Source organism: Daldinia decipiens (assembly GCF_022478715.1).
Source record: "Daldinia decipiens strain CBS 113046 unplaced genomic scaffold F4813scaffold_59, whole genome shotgun sequence".
Lineage (NCBI taxonomy): Eukaryota > Fungi > Ascomycota > Sordariomycetes > Xylariales > Hypoxylaceae > Daldinia > Daldinia decipiens.
In genome coordinates, this window is record NW_026054602.1 from 69,900 (window position 1) to 81,153 (window position 11,254).

An 11,254-nucleotide genomic window follows, 5' to 3' on the forward strand; every position below is an offset into this window, starting at 1 on the left:
AGAGATTCAATGGCGCTTAGATTCAAAGATAATCGAAGCTATATGTATTCTCTTCTATAGACATGAGATATTTCGTACGACTGCGGATTCTATATCCTCGGCAAAGATGTCAACCATTATCGTCCCATCACATAAATCGTAAGAGTCCAAATGCAGAACACCTTTTGGAGTTACGGATATGCTGACAGGGTTAGAAGTCGAGGTTGTAGGAGAAGTGGAGATGTACCTCTGGGAGTTAGAATTCAGGGCCGAATATTGAGGTGGTGTGGAAAGCTCTCCTAGTTTTTTAGCGTAGATCCGACCAACCAGCCTGACAGGTTCAGAGCGACGGTTGACCTCCACTACGGAGATGGACATCATCTTAGGCTCAATGCGGGGGAGACAAGCCGGGACAAACCAAATAAAGGTAAGTTTAGGGAAGATTGCTTCGTATGAATATGAAGAGCTTTGATATTTGATGGTGAAGATTCTATTACGCAAATAAGAATATACAGAAGATCTTGATATCGGTGTAATTATTGATGGGATATATTCCTTTCAACTATGTACATAGAAAGCAATTCGAGACAGAGACTATTCAGTATACAAGTAGGTCCCCGAGAGCTCGTAACGACGCTGAAATATAGAACTGTATGCAAGGACGATATGTGTAAGTATATTCAGGGGAGAATAACATAAGAGATACGTATCACAAAATATTGAAGCTACAAAAAGTATCTTGAAGGAGTATACAGTAACCTGTAAAAGAAAGAAAAAAAAGCAGTACGTCGTAATTATCGAATAAGATCCTCCATCTCAACTCATCACCTACATGCGCGGGGTACTTCGTATTGTTTAATAGGTTGTTTCAACTATTGCGGATCACGCCTCGACTCGAGGCTCTTTTGTCCACCCTATCGGTCTTCAACTCGGTCGATTGCTATACCGGCACTTGGTCGTTCAAACAATACATAGTTGAATACTAGCTCCATCATACGGGCATTGCTGTAAAATCGATTGACTACGGAGATAGGCTATAGTCATAATTAGACATAGTATCTGCTAGCATCTAAGCTACGCGCAATTTATTATGACACTATCGCGAACCGCCTGATTCTAGAAGACGATATTGTCACATCAAGCGGCAGATCTTTGTAATTGCATTTAGCCTCTTACCGTCTTCTACCGGCGCGCTACGTTCTACTACATTCCTTCCAGGCTTATCCCTCGTTACCATTCATATATTTTTCTTGAACAAAATAGAAGAGAAGAAAATGCTGGCTGAACCATCCGTATCGGTGCTTGGACTGGACCCGACGCACCGGAACTGCGTCCTGAACGGCAACGCGTTTCAGCAGGATGTTATCCAATCATACAATGGGTGGCAGTATGCAAGTTTCTACAGCTCTCTATCGGCGGACTCCGCTCAAGAACCGTTGTATATCCATCTATCACGTAGAAAACTTCCAGAGGGCAAGTGGGAGACTCTGATCTTTGAGGATTATCCCCAGACAACAGATGATGGCCACAACACTATACAGGTAATATAAACAAATACCTTGAGAATGGAGAAAAGAAGCATGCTGAGTAAGACGTAAGCTCGGTATCTGTCCCGGAGACGGCACCATCCATCTTTCGTATGATCACCACTGCGACAGGTACGATACCATGGCACGCCTAAAAAAACGCAGCTACTAGATCCTGTACTTACAACACGATAGAATAAGATATCGCTACTCCCAACCCGGCGTCGCCCACACCCCAGAATCCTTCCCGTGGTCCGTCACTCTTTTCACACCACACCTATCGCAGCTCCCCGGTCTTGGAGAAGAACACGACGAGCTACTCAGCTATGTTACATACCCGCGCTTCGTGCAACTCGACCGCAACCTGCTCTTCTCGTTCCGCACTGGAAAGGCCGGTCTAGGCGACGACCACTTAGCTATATACGGACCGCAGAAGGATACATCGTACGGGTACATAATTCTAGGCACAAATCTTAAAGGTGTCGATAATAACCCCTATATCCACGGCCTAGACATACGCGCCGGTCGACTGCACGCGACGTGGGTGTACCGAGGTTTCGTGTGGTACGAGGGCTGGGACGACCCGCTGGATATCAAGCATAAGCAACAACGCGGGCCGAACTCCGCGGAGAATAATCACAATATCTGTTATGCGTACTCCGACGACGGGGGCCGGACCTGGAGGAACGGGGCGGGGGACTTGATTGCGGATTTGGCGAAGGGCGAGAGTGTACGACCTGATGCACCGGGGATCGTGGCGTTTGAGATTCCTAAGGGCTCGGGGCTCTCAAATCAGGAGGCACAGGCTATCGATCATGAGGGAGGGGTACATGTGTTGAATCGGGATGCGGTGGATGGCGAGCAGAAGTGGAAACATTATTATCGATCACCGAAAGGTTTGTCGTTTTTTATTTCTTTTTTTGTTCACATTTCCCTTCCCCCTAATTGTTGCTACGAGAAAATGTGCTAAGATGTGCCAACCAAAAAAAAAACAGGCGTCTGGACACAACGTACCATCCCTCACGTCCAGGGCGTAAAAGGGGGCAAGAGAGGACGGCTGGCCGTAAGCAAAGATGGCGACCTGTATCTTATCCTGCCGGATCACACAGTGCCAGTCTTGACAGTCTTAAAGGCGTCTAAGGAATCTAACTACTCCGAGTACGAACTCGTATGGCGGGAGAACGGATTCCCGCCGACGGAGCCCTTAGTTGACACCACGCGGCTGGATTATGACAACGTACTATCGGTGTTCACACGATTTGCTAATGGAGCAGATGCAGATTCGAGCCTGCGAGTTCATGCTGTGGTTATTGATTTCAAGTTATAATGAGGTCTAAGATACGCTCGTTTGATTCATATTAACTAGTTCGAATTCTATAATTGCAGCTCAAGTCACATATAGGAAGGAAATTCATACACATGACAATGCTTATACTAATATCGGTATTCTACTAGGTTAGTTGTCTAATCTATGTTTTATATTGGTACAAGGTACTCATGACTCGTTACACTTCCATGCTGTACACCCGTTACTTGTTATATAAGATAATCTATTTCATAGCTTCGCCGTTACCAATCGGAACGGGCCTTTTAACACCGTTTCCATTTGCGGTAACGCTGACTGTAATAGGAGGGGCATCGGTTTTCGCTACTAGCCATTTATCGATGTCAAAACCAGCTGCTACTGCTGCCTGCAAGGCGCCGTAGACTACCATAGCGACAAGGACGACGAGGTCAAATACATGGACAAACCACCAAAAATACTGACGACCTAGGGCGCAAGTGACGAACTCGTATTTCCACTCCCAGGTATCCTCTTCGAACCAGACGCTGAGCAAGCCAGCATTGCCGCCATACATAGCCATCATACTTCGAACAGTGATTTCTCTTAGACCTGGAACTCCGGGTTTTCCAGGAAGCTCGTCTGCTTTGGCGGCGGGCCACCGGGTAACCCGCCATTGACGTTCCTCGCCCTCTTCCGTTTGGTTGATATAATGGTACGTATCGCAGCCTTCGTGATCATGTCCATTCAACACAACACCTCTGCGACCCGTGCCGTGCCCTGGTGCGCTTGGATCGCCATTCAACCCAAAGATACCTTCCAAGAACCCACGAGATGCATCCGGTGATAGATGGTTCTGCTCCTTAACGCCGCCACCAGCATGGAAATCGAAGAAAGGGGCATCAACACAGACACCCTCGGGCTTATACAACGGTATGTGTGTTAGGACAAGCGTGAACTGGCCCTGGTACTCGACCGCAGTGGCCGTGTTAATGACATCGTTTACGAAGGCATACGTCTTGTCCTGGAGGCTCTGGTCGGCAGCCGGAGTATCAAGGTTCATGTTATTCACGTTAAGAATCCGGAGCTCAGGAGCTAAACGATCGGAGTCGGGATTACTCTTTTCGTTGTAGATAGTCGCATTGGCTGCTGGGTTGGTAATGGGTAGCTCGAATCGTAGCTCGTAGGCGGCTTTGCCGAAGACACGTTCGAATCGCTCCAGTCGCTCGACTGTCAGGTCGCCGGCGTAGCCGACATCGTGATTTCCGGCTACGTTGATAATTCTGCGGCGCCAGGCCGCAGAGTTATCATCCTCAACACCTAGGAATCCAGCTAGATCATATTCCTCAGCAGGATAGGCGGCAACTTCATCGGGGACACGCTCGCCTCCTTTAAACGAACGGTTCCAGAACCTCCAACTCCTCTGGTTGAACTCTTTCTCCTTGATCCATTGGCTTCCCAGCAAGTCCCCCAGAACAGTAACATGTGTGGGTTTTGTCCACCATCGTAGCGTCCGGTAGATGTGGGCAAGATAGAAGTCGTTTCCAAACAAGTCTATCCGCTTGCGAATCGACTCGAACGTGTCGGGAATATCGTCGAAGAAGATATCGACAATATCGTGCACTACCTGTCGCAGGCGTTTACGTAGAGACGGGTGATCAGTCTTGTAGGTAAGGTGACGAATGGCCCATGTTAAATGAGGGAAAGATTCGCGGTTATAATTTGGGATGGACGTATCGCCCTCTAACTGTGGATCGCCAAGTGCGAGAAGCCGGAACGGTGCGGCAGTACTTGAATTCGAAAGGACATGCTGTCGCACCGTGTCCTGAAACGCGGCGACGTTGTCCTCTGTTTGTGGGAGTGGGAACGCACAGCCAAGAAAGACAGGATAAAGATACAAGTAAAAAGTACAAGCTACCGCAAGAGGGATGAGGGATCGCAAAGTATTGCGAAGAAGAGTCGCAGGGGACATGTAGAAGGCGGCATATGGCCAAAGCCTGTTGATAACAAATCGTACCTAAGAATGGTACTTGAGAAGGAAAAGAATAAACATTTCAGGCATAGTTGTGTGTTGTCAAAGAAGTTTTTGGAAAAAAAGATAAAAATAGGGGTCGATCCTCTTACATGCCTAAACCCCTGGCGACCCTGGCATGTACAATATAATACCGATGTCCCACTTAACCCACTAACAGAAGGACCGGCTGTCGGATATTATAGCGCTTTGGGGTCCTTAACCGCGCGCCGGTTTTGTTGCTAAATGTGCCAATACGGACCGAAGGCACAAACAGGTACAGCTTCATATTTACTGATTATTGGCAAATTATGTACGTTAATCATGTTTTAAATATCGGAGGATTTAAATTTCTCGATGTAGTCAACAACAATAGCAACGACTTCATTCACGTTTGGTTTACCTAATTTGAGCGCCTTGCTGCGTGTTATTATTTACTGTCGATTTCTTATCTAAACCTCATATGCCAATATGAGTCTCTGAGATACCTACCCATAGGGCGGTTGTCATTCCATACTCGAATTACGGCAAGACTTCCCAAGGTTTTCCTAGCTATGAGTTTGAGAACTACCCATTCCGTGTCCCTAGAGATCTGAAAGCCGCTCTTCTTCCAAACTTGCATTCCATCGCGGCTAGCCATCATGTCCTAAGTCATGTCTCATGAACATCGTCCCTCTACTGCTATCCTTATTGCTCCTCCATTTCCTCGTCGAAGCTAGGGAGCTCGACCGTGAACTCAGGCTCATAGTCCTCGTCTGCATCCTCAGGGCAGAATGCGAACGCCAAAATGCTGTTGTCCTTGATGTCTTTGCTAACCGGGGTATCTTTCTCTTCAACTTCAAGAGGATTCCAGCCTTGGCTGAGGTCAGCAGGTATCTTTGGTGACGCGAACTTGATCTGTAGATGATTGTTCGGTAGCTCGGTCTTGTCCGGCGACGAGAGCAAAGTAGTCAATCCCGAGGGGTAGCGTGCTTTTAGAGCTTCCAAAAGGTCTTCTGCTATGCTGCCGAAGGGTCTTGATGGATCGACAAACAAGAAGACGGTATGGATACCATGCTTAAAGCGTAGAGACAGGTCGATATCATTGACATCCTATGCTGGAGTGAGCAAATGAGTAACGAATGAATATTTATGTATAACGTGAAATTCGAAGGGCCACTAAGAGGCTTCCATATATACAACGTTGAGATGTACTTTACGGTTATAAGGCCTTTATATGAGTGAACATGAACTTACCATCTTAATTCATGAGAAATATCCAAGTAAGATGATAATTTGTAAACCGCACTTTATTAGGTAAATTCTCAGCTTTACAACGCGACAATTCTTCTTCACGGCGGAGATAAAGATAGAGGTGATGTACCCACCTTGTAGCTCAAATCGCGACTGCACGTGGCCCGCGTAAAGTGCCTGCAGGGTCTGAGGATGTACATAGTGTACATACCTAGGCCGAGTGGGTCTAGGTTAAACTTTTCAGCTTTGAATTTTCTAAGGCAGGTACGGGATAACTTTGCGATACCTAAGGTACCTAGGTAGTCTTAGGTAATTTGTAAGGCTTTTCCACTTGCCTAAACCCCCAAAGATTCATTCTTTCTGCCGAATAATCAACGCCGTACAATTTTCTATCTATATCAAGATTGTAGTGCAGTCCAATATGACAGAATCTGACAGCGAGGTTAGGCGTCAGTGGTCGCCCACTCGAGAAGAATATGCTCAGCTATGGAAAGACTCCCGCTTATCCATTCCGCCTTTGATTCGCATTCCAGCTGCGGCGTCGACAGCATTTGGTGTAGGCATGACTTTGGGTCTCGCCCAAGGTAGTAAGATGGCCGGCTTACGGTTTAGAGCCGAACATGCTCACAAACTACCTACAACTACAACCGGGTGGTACCTATATCACAAAAGCAAGAACTACCATCTGGCATATGGTGGACTGAAGGAAGGATTTAAGGTCGGTGCGAGGCTCAGTGTTCTGAGTACCTCCATGTTCTGCGCCGAGAATCTGTTTGATGTATACCGAGGCACCAAGGATCTTTTCAGTACCGTGATGGCCAGCCTAGCTGTGGCTGGTGGCTTCAGTTTTTGGAGTATGGGGTTTTCTTCTATTTAATAACCTTTGATCCGGTCGCTTTGATTTATCCTGATCTAATTATTTATCTCAATGTAGATCGCTTTTCAGCTGCGGAAACTGCGAGGACTGCTAGAAAAGGCCTCATATTCGGATTCGCATACGGTGCTGCCCAGGACATGGTGTCTCTTGCCAAAGGTCGGTCTGTTGGGTATATCGAGTTCGTCCGGAGGCATATCGGAAAGGTCACCCAACTTGAGGAGAAGACGACATGAAACTGGGGTTATTAACATCACGGATTTGTAGACATCCACTTACATCCGCGTTGTGCCGAGAGCGTCGCAAAGGGCTGTAGGCTTTAGCTCGGTCTCGGCCTTAACAGTATATCTACACTGCGGCTCCATGCATAGGAGTAGTGCTATAATAACCGCACTAGACGGCTTATCCACTTGTTCGGATGAGACGCGGTGTTTACCTAGGTACATTGCAGAGGAAGAAAAGGGTCATCATGGCTACTAAGACGCTGGTAGAATGCCGCCAAAAAAGATACTGGCCACTATAGTACAGGCCATTTTTCGACGGCATTCTGACTAGTTAGCTAATAAGGCACGTGGCTTACTCGAGATCGAGTTACGTTATAGTTTACCCGACAAGCCATCATTATGAATCAGCGGGTTCGGCCAACGTCGCATATAATCTCTGTCTGCAAAACTATGTCAAGGTCTACCAGTCAGCTTGGCTTAGTGTACCCCACGTTAAGCGCGGAGGCCTCGAACCATGCAGGATCTCAGCGCAGGATATTCTTGCTATATTCGGCCACCTTCAACAACCGGACCGGACCATGCTTATGCCAGGGGACTGTCAGGCTGTCAGGTCGACTACGCGCACTAGCCTCAGTCTATTACTCACTCTTTCGGGACCTCTCATGCCGCTGCCCCACAGTGCGGCTTCTGATTGGACAATGGCTGCATTTACTGCATCTTTGCATCACGGCTATAGACGGCACTCGGACTTGATGGGTCCACGTGATCATCAACGATAAGAACTCCTGGTGGATTGTCGTCGAGTCGTGATTGGAATATCGGAGCTTCGAGGTAGACTATCCGCCATTCTCGAGGTGTCTCCTCGATACCATACGATGCGCTCCAGTCGGGGTTCAGTCACTACCGCGACTGAGGTTGTTGCGATGCCGGAGATAAAGAATTCACCTAGAATACACAGCAGTAGAAACCTAAGATACATGTGTAGTAGTTAAAGTACAGCATCCCGCTCCATACTGATACTTTCCATTGTTCCTGTTTGTTCTTTATACCTACGCAAGCGCTCCCATTCGTGCCATTTATACTTATATCCCTCGCTCGTACCTTACTATCCTTTATCTCTCATAGCCTTTCTAGTTTACTTTCAACTTTCAAAGCCGTCCAAGTACCACGAAACGCTAACAATGGTACGAGTTTCGGTGTTAAGCAGGTCGTCCCTTCTACCAATATATGTAAATGCGATGAGGAATCCCCAATGCGGCCTTTATGTCGTAAGCCGCAATGGCTCGAACCAGAAGATCAGGGTAGTCTCGACGACGAGAAGGAAGATACACTCTTCCTCAACAAGGCCATCACCACTATCAGTTCTTCCTCTGTCCACAGTGCTACGTAATCTAGCCACTACTAGCATATCATCTTCTCCAATTCTATTACCTCCTTCATTGGCCATCATGAACATCCTCGCACACTCCAATCAGCCAGTCCTCAACCCGGATAAAAACCCCTTACTCCGTTGGTTCTTAAAGAAGACGTTCTACGCGCAATTCTGCGCGGGTGAGAATGCGGCCGAGGTCCATCATACTATCGACGGCCTCAAAAAGATCGGCTTTACAGGTGTTATCCTAGGGTACGCCAGGGAGATCGTCCTCACTGACGTACAGACTCAGAAGCTCTCGGCGTGCGAAGAGGGACCCGTAGCCGAGGAATGCGTACGTAACGAAATTGGTCCCTGGGCGGCAGGGACCTTGGAGACGGTGACACTCGCACAGCCTGGGGATTTCGTCGCGCTCAAGTTTACTGGCGCCGGACGGCAAGCATTGTATGCGCTTAAGAATCGCCTACCACCGCCGAAGCATCTGCGCAAGGCTATCGACGAAATCTGTGCCCTAGCTGCGAAGAGGGATGTGCCCCTACTCTTCGACGCCGAACAGATGGCAGTTCAGGCCGGCATCGACGACTGGACCTTAGAGTACCAGCGCAAGCATAACAAGATACCAGGCCACGCTCTTATCTATGGCACATATCAAGCTTATTTGAAATCCACAGCAGCGACACTGAGTGAACACCTCGCGCTAGCCGCCAAGGAGGGCTTTACGTTAGGTGTCAAGCTCGTGCGTGGCGCATACCTCGGCTTAGATCCACGGTACATCATCCATGATACCAAAGCTGACACAGACACGACGTACAATGGAATCGCGGCGAGCCTTATCTGCCGGCAGTGGGGTTCCGTGTTAAAGTCACCGGAAGAAGGCCTCAAATTCCCACGTGTCAGTATCATATTAGGGTCTCACAATCTAGAGTCGGTGCGCCGGGCACGGGCAATCCGAGATAGCGAGCAGTCTGACCGTACCACGGAGTTGGCGATCGCACAGCTGCAGGGCATGGCGGATGAGGTCAGTTGCGAGCTAGTCTGTGCGTCACGGCGATGCGACGGCTACGTCCAGGAGAAGGGCGACGTGCCAAAGGCTTATAAGTACATCGTTTGGGGCACTACAGGCGAGTGCATGAAGTACTTGCTCAGGAGAGCGAACGAAAACAAGGACGCAGTAGCAAGAACGAAGAGCGGGCGTGATGCCATGTGGAATGAGATTAAGAGGCGGTTTAGGACCTCTCTGGGATTGGCGGCGGCGGCGTGAGGTGTATTAAGGTTAAGAGGTACGAGTTAGAGCAGGTGCGGCATAAAGCAAGTTGAGTACCAACAGGGTACTCGATAGAGAAGCACACAACTACCCTACCAAGTCTAGGTGTGCGAGCGCAATGAATTACGAATTAATAGGATTCCGATGTAGGTATTACAGGTATTTACTGTCAGGGGAGATCCGGACCACCTCAATTTGCCAGGGGAAAACTTACGGTTGTAACGCCGAAAGCTATCAATAGCCACTATCAATGTTATACATGGTTACCTTAGGTAAACTACGTCCTTTTCGCTCCTCTCTTTAAGATCTATAACTAGAGGCTTCTCAGTGCCATGCCCCCAAGCACCAGTAGCTCGGTTTCCCTACGTTGGAGGGACTCGTCCTTAATGCCGTCCAGCCAACCAACACCGTTCAGCTTGTAGTACTTGCGTACCTTGGCCCGGTCCGTAAGGCCCGATTGCAGGACCTCGTCTGTGAATGGCGCGGGTGTGCCTTGAACGTTGTCGAGGAGGTGCTGCTGTACTGCTTCGGGTGTTAGGGCGGAGGGTGATATTAGTACTTTGGCGATGATCAGGTCTTTGCTACTTGGTGTGATGCCGAGGCGGCGGTAGGCTTCTGAGATCTGGATATTGTTAGATATGCGAGTAAGTTGACGAGTTTATGGATGGGAGTGAAATGAGAAGGGGGCAAGACGTATTGCTACATACATTGTTGTTTGGGCTGAGGGAGCACACAATCTCAGAATGAACGTTGGGCGTCTTCATGCTACCGCTCATGTGTATCGTTATCGATTTGTATACGGCGGCCAAGACTTGAACGCGCGATATTACCTATTGGTGGTGAGATAATCAGGTTAGTATAGCTTCTTTCTAACATCGATTTTATTTCGCTTCGCTCCAGTATTATAAGCTGAAGGGACAAACATGACTACGTAGGTAATATAAGTGTTTTCGTATCCCGATTTATATAGGTACATGTATTTACACACCAATCTTAGGAAATGAGAGTAGACGACGTGATAGATATACAAACTTAAAGGACGAGAACATACAGAACTGGCGTCGATGAAAGCATACTCATACTTAGCATTCCGGCTAAGAAGCTGCTGTTGTAGGAACTCGGCGTTTGTAACATCCTTAAAGAGACCAACGAGAACTGTATATGTTGAAGGCACGTGTTCGAGCTTGATGGTTTCTATGAAGCTTGATGATGCTGCTTGACTATCGCTTGGAGAGGCCATTGTTATTTATTGGCTACCCCGTTGGAAAATAATCCGAGATTCCGTCTCTTTAGTATTGAGGGGGTTATAAATCCAAGTCGCCGGGGTGGATGGTGATGATACTGTAGTTACCTACCTACCTAGGTATGCAGTAGTTGTAGGTTAGATGCTTGGGATGACAACTGATAGTGGGTTTCACTAGATAGGTCCACTAGGGGAGAGGGGTACATAGGTATGTATGGAGGGGCACGACGAACAGTTGACAGCAGC

General features: G+C 48.0%; 6 protein-coding genes across 6 annotated transcripts; 3 read left to right on the plus strand and 3 right to left on the minus strand.

The window, feature by feature from the left end:
* Nucleotides 1–1,109: 1,109 nt before the first annotated feature.
* F4813DRAFT_290305 (uncharacterized protein) lies at nt 1,110–2,883 on the plus strand. The gene is made up of 4 exons (XM_049240618.1): nt 1,110–1,520; nt 1,579–1,637; nt 1,701–2,401; nt 2,501–2,883. The coding sequence occupies exons 1-4, from the start codon at nt 1,254–1,256 to the stop codon at nt 2,830–2,832; spliced, it is 1,359 nt and encodes a 452-aa protein (XP_049094751.1). The 5' UTR covers nt 1,110–1,253; the 3' UTR covers nt 2,833–2,883.
* Nucleotides 2,884–3,055: 172 nt separating this feature from the next.
* Nucleotides 3,056–4,759, minus strand: F4813DRAFT_394335 (uncharacterized protein; the record flags this gene model as incomplete). Its single annotated transcript, XM_049247548.1, has 1 exon — nt 3,056–4,759. The coding sequence occupies one exon, from the start codon at nt 4,757–4,759 to the stop codon at nt 3,056–3,058; it is 1,704 nt and encodes a 567-aa protein (XP_049094752.1).
* A 431-nt stretch (nt 4,760–5,190) lies between these two features.
* F4813DRAFT_376808 (uncharacterized protein) lies at nt 5,191–6,129 on the minus strand. The gene is made up of 2 exons (XM_049245165.1): nt 6,035–6,129; nt 5,191–5,890 (listed from the first exon to the last, which is right to left on the minus strand). The coding sequence occupies exons 1-2, from the start codon at nt 6,035–6,037 to the stop codon at nt 5,486–5,488; spliced, it is 408 nt and encodes a 135-aa protein (XP_049094753.1). The 5' UTR covers nt 6,038–6,129; the 3' UTR covers nt 5,191–5,485.
* Nucleotides 6,130–6,274: 145 nt separating this feature from the next.
* On the plus strand, nt 6,275–7,000 carry F4813DRAFT_376809 (uncharacterized protein). Its single transcript, XM_049245166.1, has one exon. The coding sequence runs from the start codon at nt 6,453–6,455 to the stop codon at nt 6,906–6,908; it is 456 nt and encodes a 151-aa protein (XP_049094754.1). The 5' UTR covers nt 6,275–6,452; the 3' UTR covers nt 6,909–7,000.
* Nucleotides 7,001–8,407: 1,407 nt separating this feature from the next.
* On the plus strand, nt 8,408–9,762 carry F4813DRAFT_383747 (FAD-linked oxidoreductase; the record flags this gene model as incomplete). The annotated part of the gene is made up of 2 exons (XM_049245980.1): nt 8,408–8,430; nt 8,475–9,762. The coding sequence occupies 2 exons, from the start codon at nt 8,408–8,410 to the stop codon at nt 9,760–9,762; spliced, it is 1,311 nt and encodes a 436-aa protein (XP_049094755.1).
* Nucleotides 9,763–9,920: 158 nt separating this feature from the next.
* Nucleotides 9,921–11,111, minus strand: F4813DRAFT_290347 (CGI-121-domain-containing protein). Its single transcript, XM_049240619.1, has 3 exons — nt 10,817–11,111; nt 10,473–10,595; nt 9,921–10,387 (listed from the first exon to the last, which is right to left on the minus strand). The coding sequence occupies exons 1-3, from the start codon at nt 11,003–11,005 to the stop codon at nt 10,079–10,081; spliced, it is 621 nt and encodes a 206-aa protein (XP_049094756.1). The 5' UTR covers nt 11,006–11,111; the 3' UTR covers nt 9,921–10,078.
* Nucleotides 11,112–11,254: the final 143 nt, after the last annotated feature.